Source organism: Fulmarus glacialis, unplaced genomic scaffold, assembly GCF_000690835.1.
Source record: "Fulmarus glacialis isolate BGI_N327 unplaced genomic scaffold, ASM69083v1 scaffold34027, whole genome shotgun sequence".
Taxonomy (NCBI): Eukaryota; Metazoa; Chordata; class Aves; order Procellariiformes; family Procellariidae; genus Fulmarus; species Fulmarus glacialis.
Window position 1 is genome coordinate 446 of NW_009225804.1, and position 19,490 is coordinate 19,935.

The window sequence follows — 19,490 nt, forward strand, 5'->3', positions numbered from 1 at the left end:
CTGTTTCTCCTGTTACTCTCCTTCACTTGAAAACAGCCACTGAAAATAAAGTGCATTCTGCTATCAGTATGAATTGATTCAGACGAAGCAATTAGATTAAAATGCTCAATTAAAATGTGACATGATTTCTGCATTATTTACCACACATCACTATTGTAAATGGTGTTTCAGTCTGTTAATGAAATACAAAAGCCAACTCAAAGCAGCCAGTTACTAGAAAATGTGCTTCCCAGAAATACAGTAATATACTTCTATTTATGTGTACTTTTTGCTTCCCAAAATGCAAAGCACAGATTTATTTTGAGGTATACATTAACAAACCATCCCCTCAGACTAAAAAATTTCCTATTATAAACTCTGGTATAGAAACATATATGTAATTTAGACTAGTATAATTAAAAATAAACATTTTATGTCAACTAATTTAGAGAATGGATTATTTTCAATTGAGTAACAGCTCCAAGATGCTTTGAAATAGGCGCTGGAAGCTTGATGCTGACTTACACTTGTTTGTACCCAAAAAAGTTTAAAAGATTAAAGAAGGAAACAAGACCTTTTTCTCTGAGATGCTTCTTGCTTGCAAAAGGCCAAGATCACTATGGAAAAAAAGAAAAATTATATTCCCTGGGGAAAATAGGGGGAGGAGGAAGAGGATAATCTTTTTAAAATGCCAAACTGAAGCCGTGCCATCCATCTGAGGACTAGCTAAGGTTTACTGTTCATCTTTCAGTTCCTTGCCTCACCTACTGCTGCCATTTGGAAGAGATTTAGAGAGGCAGTGAGCAGAAGGGAATGTGGTCACCGCGAGGGGACCTCGTAGCTGTATATAAAAGCCAGCAAGCTTATTCAAAGTGGCTCTAGTTGATGCAATCCGTCACCTGAAATTGGAAACCATTTTCCTTTCCCCATTCTGTAGAGTTTAACGTGAATATGAAGGACAGTGAGGGTTGGGATTTTTTTGTTGGTTTTTTTTTGTTGTTTTTCTCTTTAAATTGCAATTCTGTTGCCACTAATGGACCACGTCACGTAAATATGTGCTGTTGTTTTTCTGGAAGCCGCAACGAAATCCAAAGGAAATACCAGCATAAAGTCTAATTTCTAGGTCTTCTCTCTGCAAGTGTGAAACACACCTATCTTTCCCTCTTTTCTCTTTTACCGTTACTCCTATCTTCCTTTTGTGTGTGGAAATAAGGGAAATAAAGATGAAAGAATTTGAGTATGTATGGGATTTGTATGTTTTGCATGGAATAGAATCATCTACTTAAAGGTGGAAGTTATAAGACTGTAAGTTTGATCTATGCACCATTTGCAGTCTTCTACATAGGATTCTTAAGATTGTTTAGATTTTACCTGGTATCTAGGAACAACATCCTAAGCGAAGGAAATACGTGGAAGGAAACTATTTCCTTCCCCCAAGCAGGTGATATGATATGGAAATATTTTGTCCCAATAATCAGTATTTCTTACTTACATATAGAATCTGAGTTCATTATAATAAAAGCATTGCATGCCACTTTCCCTTCTTCCTTCACACAGAGTTTAAGACTGGTAAGTGCCCAGCAATCACCCTCACTCTGTAAGAAAAACATCTGAAGGTATTTGCATTCTCCTAATTGCTGCATGGAAATGACTTCTGTCACTTCTGCCGCATTAATCAGAATATCAATTGCTACACCTTTATATGTCCTTTAGAAGCACAACGTATCAAGAAATAGTTTTATGTAAATCTTCACTCTCCCTCCTTCCCTGTTTTCTTGGGGGAGTTAATCCTTCAAGACCATAAAAAAAATAAAGAAGTTTTTTACTGCAATTGTTCCTAAGAAAGAGGAATCTCTCGCCCTCAGTTGAGTTAAGTAATACGTAAGTCAGGAGAAAAACAATTCTGGTCTTGGTGATCATGCAGGAACATAGTCTTTTCTCTCTATTTACAATCACTACAAAGGAAATTGAAGTAAGGGATTGAGCAAAGAAGGAAATTCTGACTGACTGGAAAAACTACAGAATATTGTAAGTAGGAATAGCAATGCTTAACCTGAACTACAGAAGAAGGCTTCTTCAAAGAGGAAATAAAAACGTGGCATAACAGCAACTTTAAGATGCTTCCAAAAGTGCTTCAGCAATAGTGTTGCACAATTAGTATTAGTGGTATTGAACTTTCAATGTTGTGGGTTTTTTTTTTTTTCCTTTACTCAGAAAAATTGATACATATTTGTGTCTGAAGCTGTGGTCAACATCAGCTAGCACAGTGTAGGCAACCCAAAGAGTAACACGCTTTTGCTTCTGTCCAGCTCTCCCCAACTTTCACCCAGCAGTACATTAATACATCTGTATTAATGGAAAGCCAACTAGCTTGAATTCGTGCTCTTGAACTCGCTGCAACTGCAGCAAAACCCATTAACTATCTGCTACAGCACCAGACTGTCACCAACAAATCGGCCAGAGTGCTATTGCTACCACCCCAAGATCTACTCCTAATGACTGGTAAAACCATTCTTATGGCACAGAAAGCTCTTAAGGAAACAAAGAGAACGGACATTAATGATGTTAATAATTATTAACGCTAAAAGACGACTTTAAATGCATCAAGGTTACCTCTAAATCTGTCTATCAATTAACATAATTAAGGCTTTTCTAGCTAATAGTCTGAGTAATGTTGGGATCAATCTGTTAGTTCCACTTCCAAGAAAAGCCATTTATCTTCTCTTTCATACATTACATTATTCCTAACAAACTATTAGCTATATTTAAATGATCTTTAATGTATTTTTACATAGATTTACTGAAACTAGTAATTTTAATTTTAAACTCTTGCCCGTTGTGATATTTTTTTCCTCAGAAAAAGTAAAAAATATTTTACTTAAATAACACCTAATGACTGCCTTCAAAGGACACCTCGTTAATGAGGTATCAGTTGCCAAGTGATTTATGTTGACCTTGGACCAATATGTCAAAAAGTTATGGTCATTCCCCGGCAAAGTGGATTCATTATATGACATCAAATGACTTTTATGAACCCTTGAATTTTTCCACCTCAGATCAATGTTACAACATGGTGGCTATCTCTGCTAGTGACCATGTTAATATGCAATAAAATAATTTGTGTGCCTGAGAATCAAAAACTGTGTTAAGTGCAAATAAATACTAAACAAATATTTTGTATCAAACATTTATGCAAAGATAAATAATTGTTACACTGTAAAACTGTCAGTTCCATTTACAGTACATCAACTACATTACAATGCATGAGAGACTAAAGGAAACAGAGGGTTTGTTTAACTACAAACAGGCTTAAAACTGATATACATTGTAGATATTTCCCCATAAAAACTTCAAATGCTCTGTTCATTTCATTGCTCACAACTAGCTAACTTACATCTCTTAGCAAAATAAACACATACCCTTTATTTAGCATGGCATATTTTGTTACTGAATTGATAATCAAACATTATATAAAAATGATCTGAACATTTGCCTCAAGGGGGAGCTTACGGTTCATTCTTGTAGATCCTTTGCATTTTCAAGCCATTCCAAGCTAATGTTCTTTGACGACATTATAATACAGCCTGACTGCAAAATGTTATTTTTGCTTTGTGTTCAGTCAGTAAGTCATTATACCTCCATGCTACTGTCCTTCCTAGGCGTCTTTGAAATCCATAGTGTGGACTGGTTTGGACTGGTTTTTGTTCTTCCTTTACTGAAAAATAAAAATATAAACTATTTTCAGTGCATTTGTGCCTTTGCAGTCCTGATTCAGGTATGTGATCAGACCTGGGTGTTTCATCCCCTGTTTGAAGGCCATCTTTGTTGCTTTCGTAGCATAGGTTCCCCATCCACAAAAGGGTCATGCCCACGCTGCACCAAGCATAGGACCGCAGCGGTGGGTCGAGGCAAGCAACTGCTACCGAAGTCACCAGACCACCCTGCTTCGCAGATGAACTGACTTGGCCCGTATTTCTTTTTTTTTTTCCCCAGTTCACATTCAACCACAGCTACTCATACAGAGTGGTCTTTTCAGAGATGGGTGTGGAGACTGTTTGACCAGGGTGGTGGGAGGCTGGGCGCTTCCCTTGTCTGGGGGGTCGTACGGGGTACGGGAGCGCACGCGCCCCCGAGCCCACGTCCAACGTGCTCAGGGTGCCACCCACCCGCCCCGGGGGGCTACCGCAACCCTGCCCGCAACCCTGCGCGCCCTGGAGCTGCACCCCCGTCACCACGGTACACTAATGGGTGCCAGCGTGTACCGGTACGCCAGAAAGCCGCCTCCCTTCAGGGCTTGACCTAACTTCTAATGAAGTAATGGTGCATGAATCAGACTCCTAGCAATGAATGACTGGTAGAAAGCTTCCTTAGGCTCAGTTTTCATTCAAAACTGTCAAGAGTAAGTTTTGTGTTTGGGGTTTTTTTAATTAAAAAAATAAAACTGTTCCAAAAGTACTTGCTCTGCCACACTGCAAAAGTGTTCACTCCAATCTTTACAGGGAGCCCTGAGGTACCCTGTAAGTTGATGCCAATCTTTCCACATGGCTAGCATCTCTGCTACGACTGCCACAACACACCACCCTTCCTCACTTAGATGGTAGATGACGGTGCACTACAGTCTACTGAAAAGAAAAGGCACTTCATGAGCCATTGCAGCTGCATTTCAATCAAAAATGTTTTAGTCTCTGGCCAGAATATTTCACACCGATGTTTTTTTCCAATTAAGTAATAACAGAGGAGGAGAAGTAGCCCTACATAATTCTGCAAGTTGGAAACCTGAGAGTCAAATCCCAACAGTCCTATACGTTCAGTTTTACTCCTTTCCTGGTGTGTAAATGTGAGTGAGTCTGAGTTGATTTAAAATGTACTTTGAGGGAGCTGGGCGGTACAGTAGGTTTTAGTCCCTCCAGACTTACCTCTGAAGTCCTACAAAGTAATGCATTATGTACCTGAGCCCATTGGAGTAATTGAAAAGACTCCCATTGGTTTCAGTGGACTTTAGATCAGGCCACAATGCTATAAACAAAGCAATTGCAATGAATCAAGTAGTTTCAGGACTTCTTTCTTTAAGAAACTGATTCATTACTTCCTTCTAGATTAATACAACAAAATCAGGCATATTTTGTAAATTAACGATGAAATGCTTTGAATGGAGAGTCCTTGCCACACAGCAGGTACAATTTCTAAATACCTTGGATCAGAACTTCAGCTGTATAAAATGAGCTTATCTTCAGCAAACCTTATGCTGATTTTCAACAGCTATACATCTGGTTCAGGAAATACGTTTTAGTAAGAAAGGTAAAGAAGATGCAATAAATAGCTTGAGCATATCGCTGTTTTGACCATCAAATGCAATCATAGAAACTGAGAAATATACCAGGTTGGAATTTAAACTTTCTGCAAGGCATTCAGATGATAATGGAGATGGGTCTTTGAAGCAGTTTCTCCTTGCTTCCCTGGAAGAAATGAAAGGGAGAGCATCTAAGCATGAATGAGCTGATCATTTCTACTAGCTACAGGGAAGATGTTTTGCTTTGCCTTATTACTACCCTTTAAGAGCCCAACGCCAGGCAAAATTAGTCATGACCTTTCAAGCTAGGCATGTCCTGGTTGGCCATGGATTGTGGCTTTCAGAGGAAAGGTCACCATGTTGTGGAAGCCTAAAAAAGAATGAGAAGTCAGGTTCATTTGGAAAGTTGGGGATCCCTCCTTCCCCAGCAGGACAGAATCCTTTCCCTAAAGTTCTACAGTGTCTAGATGACCAGTTCAAGGGGTTGCCTCTTTTTTTGATTTGCTTTTTACCCAAGAACTGCATATTTGTGATGAACCAAAATGATTCACAAGGTAGGTCATATGTGGAAATATAATTGAAAATAGATGGGGAAACATTTTTTTAAAAACAAAGTTCTGTTTCAACAGATAAAAAACAAAATACTTCATTTTTGTTGATACCAGCATATCCTCTTTTGACTTAAAGGAATTTTAATGAAAATTTGGTTTATTTTCTTTAATTAAAAGCTCTGGTGCAACCCAAAATGAACATTCTGAAAAAAAAAAATCTCTTGATTCACATTCATTTTCTCCCTGATTTTTGTATCATTTAATCTACCAAACTAACCAAGCTAATAGAAAAAGTACAGTCTTCCAAGCTGAATTTCCAGTATCTGTGTCATGCAATTTTTAAGTCTTAGAAGTTCAGATTAATTACTTCTGGATGAACTGTTATAGCATCAAAGGCCTGATCAAAGCCCACTGAAGTCAACTACTATTTCTATTGATTTCAGTGGGCCATGAATCTCTCATTGTTTTCCCAGGAGTAATCGAGAGCTGAACCTTTTCTAGGGAGAGAAAGAGCTGCCAGAAAAGGTATGAACACGTATGTCACACTTACCAAGAAATCCAGGTCCATTGTGATAAGGATTCCAGATTTAGGTTACTTATATAATCCAGATTTAGATTACTTATATAATTGCTATTGTTATACACATGATCCCTTTATTACTCCCTTTACTTTGAGTTTCCAACCTTCTACAGCCCCAGCACTGAGGTGTGGATACAACCTTTCACAACAATGAATTTGCCTGCCATAAGACAGGTCAAAAAGTGCACATTTTCCTTTTCTTTATAGGAAAGTGCATAACATAAAGACACAATCTAGTTTATGATGCAGACCTCATAGTATCTTTTCTTTATGTTCACTTGTTTCAATGAGACATATCACTAAGGAGTGCTGTGAACATCAGTGTACACTCACTCATACAGATATAAGCACACTTGACATTTGGAGTATTTTCTCACTTGAAATAAGGTATTTCAGCTATTTGCAGAAAATGCTAAATAAAAACCACAAAGAAAAAATATACACTAAAAGTAAGGAGGAATTTTTTTTTTCTAATTTCCTAAAACAGTGATGTCATATTCCTTACTAGTACTCCTGCTCTTCAAGAGGGATAACAGCTTGTGAATCTATTTATTACTCGTTATTTTACCAAAATAATATTTATCCATAAAACAGTTATTTCAGTTTAAACTTTTACATTAACTTGAGAATGCTTCCTGAAAAAAACCTACAGAATGAAAGATATTCTTGAAATTTTCAGAAAGATTAGTTCAGGAAAAAAAAAAAATTAAGTTATCATATCTTGGTATATCACATTTTGAGAAAGATAAAAAGTCCAAAGAATTTTAAAGCATGGATCAAAACATATCCTGTTTCATAGGCTGAAATGTTTCCTATTTGTATAATAATACAACTGTTTGATACTATTTGCATAATAATACAACTGTTTGATACTACATCTATGTACACACGTCTATTTACTTCATGTATCTTCTTTGACAGATACATGATGTACAAAGGAGTTGCACTGGCGTGTGGTTCAAAACATGTTTTTGCTTTTTGTTTTCAATTTGTCTGCTCCAGTGGCTCATCTGGTGTACGTGTAAGATGTGCACTGAAACAGCATTAAATAGCTGCTGACCCCTCAGGTTTATCCTTGGAACAAACTGCACTTTTGAAGTGAGTCCTTGAGTTCGCCCTCTATCAGTGAGGACCCCCGTATTATTCCCCAAAGCCCAGACGCTGTATAGGTGGTAATCATGGCGGAAGAGGTGAAGTAAAAGTGCTGCCAGTAGCTCAGCCTACCAAATGGTCAGCAAAGATGTCGTCTTCAGAAACAGGTGAAGTTCTAGTGGCAATACACTTTGAGAGACCTGGAACTATTTCAGTCCATTGTGGAAAAGCCTGATGGTGAATGTTCAGCTGTAAACTACTCGGATTTTCATAGATGAAAAGATGCTTATTTGCATATATGGGGACAGATGTAAGCAGTCTTTCAGTACGAATAGCTTGCCAATGGAAACATGAATTCTGCATTATAAGACCATTTTGGATTAGTATATTTTACCTTTTATGAAGCATCTGGAAACAGCAAGTCCCAAAAGCCACCAGTATCAACAGCAGTAGTGGTATAGTGGGTATTACGACATAAATTAGATTCGGAATTATACCTACAAGACAAAAAGTTCTCATTACTGTCTCCCATGTTGAAATACTTTTAACCACATGAGTAAAAATCTGGAGTAAAATATCAGAAATACATTAACTTACACAAAAGAACATTTATACATTCCTTCTAGAGGAAGAGCTCCAAAAAGATGACTCAGCAATATCAAAAATAAAATAGTACTTCTCCAGCGATGTGCAAAACCTATTTTAAGGACTTAAATTCTGACATTTTCTGTGTGCATCAATGTGAGATTTCCAATTTTGTAACTGAAAATTCAAATATGTAAAGGAAGTACATTTCACAGCCTATTATTTTTACAGTCCAAGGGCTCAGTTGCCCTTGCATGTTGGATTCCCGCCCATGCAGGACCACAAGAGGAACAAACTCTGCTCTTGTCTCCCCATTCTCCTTAAAAGAGAAAGACACACTGTCTTTGACTAACGAGGAGAGAGCTAAAAGGTGCTCCCCTGCGGGTCTCTGGGCAAAAGGGGTGGGAAATGGTACAAGTTGAGACTCTATTATCCGCCTAGAATAGAGGATGAGGTCTACAACTTCCAGAAAGGGTCTGCCTATTTTTCAGTAACTATATGCCCATGTTTTATAACAGTATACATTTAACGTACAAATTGTGGAGACTTTCTTACCCATTGTCCTCTTTTGAACATATTTTCACTAGCAAGAGTAAATGTGAATATTCAGATTGGGTTTGTTTATGAGTTTTAGTTACAGAGTCTTTGAATGGTTTGTATAAATAGTATTATTGATTTCAAAATACAGTTCATCAGTATATCCATTCTTCTGGAGTTACAAACAATGGGAACATCAGCCAGGAAAACGGCTCGAAACCAGCCAACAAGCATGGAAAGGGAGTGCCAGCTTTCCATAATCCCATACTGTAATCCTGTAAGATCCTGAATTGCTCCTCAGAGAAGTCCTTGAATTACAGCCATGCTACAACACTTCATGGACCGCAGGACTCCGTTCGGGACATAAATTGCGAAACAAAATAGCTAGAAGCATTACAGCAAGCTCCTAGGTAGTGGGTATCCATTTTCAAAATATCAAGAGACATTTCTGCTAGAAATCTCAGCAAAGCATTTAACTCCTCTTAGCACGTGGTGTTCCTTAAAACACAGGGTACCTGGGAGAGCTATGGCACAGATTCTGCAGATAACTGAAAAATTCATGCCCTGTCTGTTAGGACAGAATCATTTGTGCCTTTCTGGTGAGCCCTGGGCATCAGATATAAAAGATAACATATGCACCATATGTTTGTTACATATGCTGGGGAAGAGGCTGGGAGGAGATGGAGAGAGCCAAGGCTCTGGTTACCACGGCCTGGAAGGAGACGCTCCACTGCTGGGTGAGCACTGGTGAAATCTTGCATCTTGACAGAGACTCACCAGGGTCAGAGACAACGGTGCAGATTTCAAGGACTGCTGAACTGTAGATTTGGATGAAAGTTTGGGGAGACACGGAAATAATTTGTTTCCACAGTTACAAAGAGGACTGACTAAAACTCTTGAAATGTTATTCAAAAGTATACTTTTTCAGGGTACTTCCTGGGGAAATAGACTGCTTCCTCCCCACTGTCAATAATGGAAATTGTTAAAGATTAATTTAACTGAGTCACTGTTAATATTTTTACCAGAACCTAAATTCATATGAACACATTACCTGTTTCAGTAGCAATAACATGATACTGATCTTCTGGTTTGCTTGTGTCATAAGGATTTCCTGCTGGCACCGTTGGAAAAATACCTGAAAAGGATATCAGACACTTTATGAAAACAGTGAGTACAAAATATGGCTGTTATGTTGTTAAATAAATTAATAGTAATTACATCTTAATTTACATTGGAAAAATGAACATTTCAGGATCGATTAAACTGCTGGATATAAACATGTAAACAGGATTTTATTGCAAAATCGGGATTACATCTGGAACAAGAATTATGAGCAGAGCTATTCGGAACAATAGCCATATAGTTGTAGCTATTGCTCTCTAAAGGATTCATTTTTCATATGTTCCAGTTCTAAACTATGCCTGTCAAACTTGAGTAATTTTGGAGGTTCTTGTAAGCTATCCTTATATTTACGTATTTACCATTGCGACTCAATTTAATGTTTCAAAATTTCTTACCGTAATCTGGCTCTGCTCTGTCTCCTAATTCTTTTTCTAAGACATTATCTGTTAAATCAATATTTGAAATCAATTGTTGAAGAACGAAAAATGTGTGTAATAAAACAGATATTTTCATTATTTTGCATGCAGTATCACAGAAATAGATACATTCTCCAAAACAGTAATTGCTTAATTCTTCAGCATTTAACCTTCTTACCAAAGACTATTTGCAAACTAGTGTCAAATCACTTCTAGTTCATACTTTTTTGCTCCTTAGAAAAGGGCTATAGTTTATTGTAGTTCCAATTCATGGTGGCTTCTGCTAGGTTACTGGCTAAATCACTGAATCCCTTAATTTCTTGTGCTGAATAAAACTCCTAACATATTCAAAGTTTCATTTGTGCAGACGATCCTAAAACAATGTAAGAGGAAGTGTTCTTGATTAATACTTAAATCTTATTCACATTTTCAGACTAAAGCTTACAGAACGTTGGCTATGAAGCAAAACAAAGCAGCACAAGTTTTTGAGGTTAGATGTCAGCTTCACGTAGTTTGGTTTTGCAACAGGCAGCCCTAAAATACAAATCATGGGCAGCGGGTCCTAATACATCACACAAGGAAGTGCAATTACCAAAAGAGGAATGACAGTATCGTATTTCTTCTAATGCATCAGAAACTGGAGAACCAATTCACGGCTTTGAGCTGCATTGCAGAGGCTTGCAAGTTTACTTACGGCTATCGTTACAACTACGAGTTTACAAAGACTACAGAAATAATTACCTCATATTGAAAGGATGGGCATAGGAGTGGAATCTGCATGATTGCTTGAATACCATTCCTTTATCATAAGATTATATTAACATAATAGTGCTATGAGCCTGCAGTTCCTAGTGACAAAATGCTGGGAGAAATCAAAGAAGCAATAAAGCCTACTAGAACAAAGGCAATTATTTCATCTACTCTGGTGAAAACTGGCTATGTTTGGCCATATGTAGAGAAAGATATCAAAATACCACAAAGAACTGAGTTGCTGGCTCTAGACAGCAGAAGAGGAGATGAATTTTTAATTTGATTGCATAATCAAACCTACAGGAGCGGGACAGGAACTAAATGTGGTTGCAATTACCAACCTATAATTAAATTTAAGATCACTGAATGATCAATATGATCTAAAGCCAGACTGAACATTGCAACAGTAAATGCTGTCAAGGGAGGTACTATAAAAAGGGCTTAGAAAAATGGAAGTGACTACCAGAAATGTAGTTGCTGCTTGAGTAAGACTGCCTAATAAGCGCTGCCCTAAACTTGCCGCTGATACAATCAGATGCAGCTTCATCATAGTCACCTACAACCTCTGCGTTTTGGCCTATGACTGGTATCATACACCATACACTCAAAACAGGCAGGAAAGTTGTGAAAAACAATGTACTCGGGTAACAAAGTGAAATTCAATATGCATGTGGTACTTCAATAATCCTGGTAAAATGGATGTATTTTGTATTGCAAATGGCTGACGTTGAAGCTATTACAGTGATTTGCAGGGGGGAGAATCGTCATTTGTAAGTCTCACTAGCTTTTAGATAGCAAATGTAATTTTCTTACAAACACTGTTGTACTTTCTTCAGGCAGTGAAAGAAATGTCATATACTTATTTATATACATTTATGCATCTACTCTTCTTCTCCATGCAATAGAAAAATACATTTCTGGAGAATAGTCTGCTTTGCTAAAGAGCACAATTCCAACAGCCTGAAAAGTAAATAGCTACAATTCAGCAGTACTGTATTTAGCTGCATAACAATTCAGTCCTAATAATAATCTACCTATATATTGTTTGCCTTATTCTATGCCTCATTATACACTAGTAATCTATTTCTACATAGTGAAAGAAATATACATACATTTTCACTATTACTGTTATCACTTTGCCAATCCAAATACTTGGCATTTTTTCAGATAGTGAAAGCAATAGGAAAAAACAATTCTTTATCATCACAACTAGAATTGTAGTCGTTCACTGTTACAGAATAATTATTTCACTTAAATTTGTTTGCTTTTAAAGGTATGAAATATACTTGAAACTGAGCCTTTTCAGTCAAACCTACATTTTCTGACATAAAAATGTTGCTATTTTAACAACTTAAAACATTTTATTGTGTTTTCTTATTTCAAAATAATTGTGATCAGTTGTAAAAGTAATAAAATTGTGTATGTTACAGTTCCTTGAATGGCCTATGTGACCAAGATGAGAACTGATCACCATAAGACAGTGATAGTCACTAATAATTTCAGAAGCAGGAAGAGATTTGAGGAGTGGGGGTGAAATGTGTGGGTATATCAAGCCTTCCAAGTATTTAATATTTGCTTGCAATATTAATTGCCATTAATATCCCCATTAAGATACTAGACAGTAAGAAAGCTATCTATCCACCAAAACTGGAGGAAGAAAACAGCCTGGATCTCTACAGAGAGATAGATCTCTACAAAGAGTGTGATTATTGCTAGATCATGAGCATAGAGAAAGCAGGTAGGAAACTGCAGAATTAGGTAGGTCAAATAGCTCCTAAGGGTTGGATTTCATATGCATTCTGACTTTCAGATTAGTTTTTGAAAAGCAGACATACCATAAATTATTTGAAAATATTTGCATGATCCTGCTAAAAACATGTTTTCATTTACTGTAAGTACCACCAAAAGTAGAAACTGTTACAGGTTCAACTTGAAAGTTTACTTTTCACGTCCTTTTTCTGTTTGCACAAAGTTCTAGTGTATAGTTAATGTCTCCTCTACTGACATACACAGAACCTATGTCATGTCTGGAAGTACAGCCAAATTGCCTAAGATGTGGCTTTTTCTGTCACCATCTGAACTAGTGTGCATGTGCTTTTCATATCTACAAACCTACATGCATGAATGCAGAATTTTATTCCTGTTGTTCTGGACTTCTATTTTCTTTCTTTAGGCCAAAATTTTTAGAAACGACCATCACAAGTAAGTTGGTATAAAATGTCAGAGGTCTGCAACTACAAGAAGGACAGTGTAATTTTTTTACAGTAGGAGATATCTTGATCATCCTACTTGATAGCAAGCAACGGAAGTAGAAAATGGCCACTTAAAATACTTTGTGGAGAAGAAAATAACTAGTGAATGAATTAAATCAAAGTAAACCTGGGAATGCATGATAGTGAAGCTAACCTTGAAAACATTCTTATTGGTTACAGATAGGTTTACTTAAATTATCACTAGATTTGATATATTACATCCTTTGTTAATGTCTGCTCAGCCACTCACACACCAAACTAATCAGCACCACAGGCAGGTCTAAGAGTGTGGCCACAAGACATTTGTAGATTCCCTCAAAAAAGAAGAGGCAATTGTTTCTCTAAGAAAGCATCCCACCTGTGAAATATAACTTTAGTTTCACCTACCTGGGCCATACTTGCAGATAAAATTGTGCTTCATGTTGCATCTATCATCATTCCATTGATAAAGGTATGGCCCTCCCAGACCAGGGTTTGCAGTTGGCTGATGATACATCACAACACAGGCTTCACTTCCACAGGAAGGCTCATCTGTATACCAATTTCTAGTGGTACACAAAGAAAACTTTCAAATTTTGAAGGTAAGGTTCATCAGGATGCCAAGGAAAGGAGTTTACATCAGTGAAAGCATGTCAGCGCCAATGGCCCCATCCTCTTCAAAGATATGCTGCATTTCCCACAACTCCTCTATGAAAGGAGTTTAGGGGCTACACACCTCTGGATCTTCAAAAAAAATCTGACCTCTCGAAGCACCTCTGCAGAAATAACACTATATTGCTCTGTTTTCCTTTCTTTCTGACTCTTACCTGCCCCATTGTCCTGAGTCCTGTGAGCTGCTGCTACTCTGGCTTTTGGCTTCATCAGGAAATTAAAGGCTTTTCAAAAGTCAGGGTAGAAACAGAACAATTTACACTAAGTAACTTGCATTAATTTACTTGCTGGCCGGCTCCCTGATTCGAGGTGGCCAGAGTCTTGCAGAATTGTCTGCCTGCTTTCAGACCATATCCTAAATCCTCTACGTGGGGCAGAAAAAACTCCAAAATCCATACAGAGGAAAATTCATGACATGGGAGCAAAGAAAACTGTAGGCTGAAGCCACACTATGCCATCCTCTTACAGCTTCAAATTCAAACCCTGGTTGCCAGCTCCCCTTTATCTGGAGAAGTTAAGGAGGGATGCTACTAACTTCACGGGGCAGCAAGTCTTCAAGCTTCTTTACAGAAGACTTGACTTGGCAGGCATTTCATTCTCCATTTCTTTCCATGAAACCCTCTCAATAAGCAGTTTTACAGACTTACCTGAATGGTGAAATACTTCCATCAGCCCACTGGTAGAGGTCAGGGCAAGCACTTGAGGTGGCTAGTCCATCGCCACTTCTCCATAACCCAATCCAGAAATCACCATCAGAAATCCCGGAGCCCGATTTAGTAAGGTTTTGCAACATGTTTTCTATTAGTTGCTGCTCAGCTTCGCTTTCCAAGCTCAGTAAAGCCCCACCATCAATTTCACAAGCTTGGCGGGCCTCCTGAAAGCCCACGCGTCTAGACAAGTCCTGGAAATAAGCTAACTTGTAACACGAGCGCTTGAAGTCACCATAGCACACCTTTTGACCTGAAAAATATAAATATGAGAGTGTTTATAGTAATGAATATCACAACTGCAAAAAAAAAAAAAAATCTATCACAGCACGCATACAGTGATGGAGAAGGACAGTAGGTTCTTTTCTTGTTCCCCTGTCTGAAAGGACTCATAGTGATACATTGACACTGCTGAAAACCTCAGCTTTAATTTAAATTGCAAATATCATACAGTTCATAGGAATCTGTGGCTTTCTTCCCAAGGCCTGTGAAACTCTCCAAGACACTGAAGACTCCCGCTAACTTCTAGAAAAATGTTCTCTACTTTAATGACTGTACCATCAGGCCCCTCTGTTATAGCCAGAATCTGTTTGAATGGTATTTTCTTAACTATTTCACACTAATGGAGCAACTCCACTTCTATTTGGTAATCAAAGTTATCTGATCAGAAAAAAAAAAAAATTTAAAATACTCAATTTTAGTGGCAAGAAGAAGCTAGCAGTTTCTTGATTCTGCTATCTAACCTTGAGAGGGAGTATTCACAAGGACCTCATAGCTACTCTTTCCTATAATGTGACTAAACGCAACCTGTAAGGGTGTGTGGAAGGACAGTGTCTGCACCTTTAAGGGTATCCGGTCAATGACTTTTTTCAGTACAAAAAGGAATAGTAAGAAAAGGAACAAAATATACAGACACAAACCTGACAGAAGAACATAATGGAGAAAAAGACAAGGAAAAAACCCACCTTGTCAGACACACTAATTGGTAGGCTATCAAAAAACTGCAGGCAAACAGAACTTTGCAACTGGGTAAGGATGCACACCTGGGGACCCAGGACATCGGGGGGGTTGGTGGGACCACGCAATCTGATGGGGGACCACGCAAGGTTAGGGAATGGGGAGGAACAAAGGGGGAATGGGCAGAAAGGGGTATAAAAGGGGCTGCTCACATGTAAAACGGGAGGGGGGACATGGGGGGGAGGGGGTGTCGGGACGCGTGCCTTCCCTAGTGACCTATCTCTGCCAGCCGCCGAGGAGGGGACTTGGCTGTCCATGCTTACGTGGGTCCTGCGCGTGGGCGCTGCTGAAGGCAGCGCCTTGCCTGCGGCAGTCTGCGTGATGGCGTGTCAGTGTCCTGTCTGTGCGGCACTGGGACACCTGCTCAGCTTTGCTACTGGTTGAACCAGCAAAGGAGAAAGCGGCAGCCACATCCCTCAGCTCAGAGCGGGGCCCTGGGTAGCGGGATGGGCACCAGCAGCCAGGCAGGAGGGACTCCTGGGACTGGAGGAGGCGGCCACACCCCTCACATCCCTTAACACAGCCAACAGAAACTCCAGATATCAGCAGATATCACAATACTATCCAGACACAATAAAGAAGCCCCGTGATGCTTTCAGACAGCACTAGATCCACTGCATTCACACCGGTTTTCCCTTGCCCTTCAGAGTTATGTCTGTGGAAAGAATCAAAACCCAAATGACGAAATAATGTTTATTCCTTCCAGTTCTTTGGCTGAGAAAGACACATTCCTTTTTCCTAAGAAGGAAAAATAATTATCATCATCTTCAACTAGTGAGATTAGTCTCTAGAGCTTATTCAACATATGCAAGATGTGGAATGAACAAACTCACTTATCAGCTGCAACTGAACTCCAGTATGTTTATTTAGGGACAGGAGAAGGGTCCTAAATATAAGGAAATAAGCTAACCATCTCTTAAAAAAAAATCAATTTTTTTCAGCATGGAAATTTATCATTGGAGAAGAAAAGTAGGAGAGTTTATTTTGCTAACTAAGAAAGAATTACCAAAGGAAACCAAAGTAACAAGAACTTCCGGGCATTATCTAGATTGTTTAGAAATCAACAAATTTTATCATTTTACTGAAAATTTGGCAAGGACAGTATTTTATTGCACCATGTCAGTTTTGCATTTGAAAATCTTGTATTTACTCCCACTCTTAAGCAAACCCAGATACACAATTCATGTAAATAACCCTTTGGCTTTACCTTTGAACAGGTTTTATCCTGTTTTACCTTAAAAAAAAAAAAATTGTAATTTGTCACTGGGAAACAGCAACATCATCCTATAACTTAAGCTGTACTTAAGCTTTTTAAGCCAGTGTTTTTCTATACACAAAGAACAAACATAGAAGTGAACAAAAAAGCCTAAAAGATACAATAAAGTTAATTCTTCTTGCTTTAGTGTTGCTTCATTTTCATATTTAATGACGAGTAGCATACTTCCCATAGCAGACTGCACACAGCACAAGAACTGACTGAAGACTTCTCTATATTTGCACAGAGCATAGTTTCAAGAATTTGCAGAGAATAAGCAGACTGTGTCAAAGCTGCGTGAACATCGGAATGTAAAAACAGGATCACCTCATGACTTTTAGCTAAATCTGAAAGTAATTCTTATTTTGGGGATCTTTTTTATTGTGGAAAGCTAAATTATAGGGGCAGTAGGGATAAACTATGTTTAGTTTTCTACTGTTTCCTATGATTCTTGTAATCTTTCTCAAAAAAAAAATCTCTGAAACCTTTTCTTTATGATACCTTATGGAAGTTCTTCTGGGAGAAGGACTGTCAGTAAGAGAAGTGTCTTTGTGGTCTCTGTCTTACTTAGGCTTGGCAGACAAACTTACAAAAAGTCACTTGTTTATCAGTAGTTAATCTGCCAAAATAATACAGGAACAAGAATAATGTAAGGACAAGCTTGTGCCACAGATATCCATGGAAAAAGCCAGGCTCTGAGATCAGGAAGAAAGCACCTATTTGGACTTTCTCTGATAATGTCCTGACAACACTGTGTATGTCCCGATTCCTTTCCCTTTATTCATATAGGTTAAGAGCCTTGCTATCAATGAATGTAGGAAGAGCCATAGTCCTAGCTGGGCAATGGTGCTGAAGAATCAAGGGGCAGACCCTTTGTTAGAGATGCATACAAAATAATGGGTTTCTTTGTAAGACTTCTTGGAACAAAAAGAAAAAATACCCCTATTACCAAAGTTACAAAGTCATAACTCTAAATGCTCGAAAGTGGGAAGTGCAAGAATGAAAGCTGCATGTGAAATCACAGCTCATTCCCTTCATCTATAATGCTGCAATTCAAATTTCCTTAATATGATTGTCACCTTTTTACTTTCCCTAGGAGCTCTGTCTCATCGACAGGATAGAGTGCACACTGAAGAAGGAGCTGATCAACATTTTGATCCTCACCACTGGGTGAGTGACAATGCCTTATTGCCAGAATACACATATGTACATAACAGTACAAACATCCAAAGGCTAGCACTGAATTATGTAGGACACTAATCATTTGTAAGGAAAAGGGACCACACCTTTCCCTGTAACTAAAGATTGGATTCAAAGCATTAATTCAAGATGTATATGCAGATTTATGGGGAGTCCTTTGTCCATTGTCTTGCTCTTTTTATTTCCCAGACATTTTTAGAAATAAACTCATGATGCCTTTCGTTCTGTGCACATACTCCTCCTTGACGCCAAGTAGTAAGTTATGAGCAAATTCAGGTATCAAAATATCCCCGTCACGATTTCAGTCATGCAGGAATATTCAATCCACTGAGACGAGAGGGCTGGCCACTACCGATCTCCATTCCTGTGCTGCACCGCCCTTTCATGGGAAAATAGCTAGCTTTCCATCCGTAACACACGCATCCGCCCCGTGTGTTTCTCAGGTGGCTGAAGTGCCCCCCTCACTCTCTGTTCCTAGGCACAGTCTCTGCTCTTCTGTGACTCTCCCAAAACCTGAATCAGTTGACCTCTCCAGCAGGACAAATGGGTCCTTGCTGGCTGTCCTGGTTTAACCTGGCAGGCAGCCAAATACCACGCAGCCGCTCACTCACTCCTCCCCATCCCACAGTGGGAAGAGTAAGAGTGAGAAAAACTCATGGGTTGAGATAAAGACAGCTTAATAGAACAGAAAAGGGAAAATAATAATGATAATGATAGAATATACAAAATGAGTGATGCACAATGCAATTGCTCACCACCCGAGCTGACCGATAACCAGGTAGCGATCCGTACTTCCTGGATCACGCCTACCATTCATATACTGAGCATGACGTCACATGGTATGGAATACCCCATTGGCCAGCTGGGCTGGCTGTCCTGATTACGTTCCCTCCCATCTTGTGTACCTAGCTCAGTCAGTAGGCATGGGAGCTGTCCTTGGACTAGGAGGGCACTTAGCAACAACTGAAAACATCAGTGTGTTATCAACATTCTCCTTGTACTAAATCCAAAACACAGCACTAGGAAGAAATTTAACCCTATCCCAGCCAAAACCAGGACACTGGCTAACTGACCAAGCTTCTTCAGGGTACTTATCTCCCAGCCTGCTGCCGCACGGAGACTCACGTTGCCAAATGGCACCTGCTGTTTCTGAGCTGCTACAAGGCTCGTGTCCGTAAGCCGTAACTTGTGCTGTATACTGGTCCAATGCGGAGATCGCATCGCCATCAAGGCTCAGCTCCACCACCACACCAAGCTGAGGAAACCAGGTGGGACTGTACAGAGCAGGGAGGAGAAGGACAGGCACTTGTGATGCACAACGGCAGCAGAGCTGCTCCATAGGTGCCACTGCAGCCCTGGCACGTGCCCAGTAACAGCTGGCCACTGTCGTGCACTCGGAGCAGGGAGCCGGAGCCATCCAGAATGCAGACGTGAAGGCCCAATCTGTACCCAAGGGTTTATCTGAAAGGTAGTGAGTTAAAATCTCAAAGATTTGCGTGAAGACTT

General features: G+C 39.1%; 1 protein-coding gene across 1 annotated transcript; it reads right to left on the bottom strand.

Moving 5' to 3' along the window:
- Positions 1–3,156: 3,156 nt before the first annotated feature.
- Positions 3,157–19,205, bottom strand: CHODL (chondrolectin). The gene is made up of 8 exons (XM_009582598.1): positions 19,058–19,205; positions 17,045–17,077; positions 14,453–14,771; positions 13,542–13,699; positions 10,132–10,179; positions 9,666–9,749; positions 7,887–7,989; positions 3,157–3,694 (listed from the first exon to the last, which is right to left on the bottom strand). The coding sequence occupies exons 1-8, from the start codon at positions 19,203–19,205 to the stop codon at positions 3,610–3,612; spliced, it is 978 nt and encodes a 325-aa protein (XP_009580893.1). The 3' UTR covers positions 3,157–3,609.
- Positions 19,206–19,490: the final 285 nt, after the last annotated feature.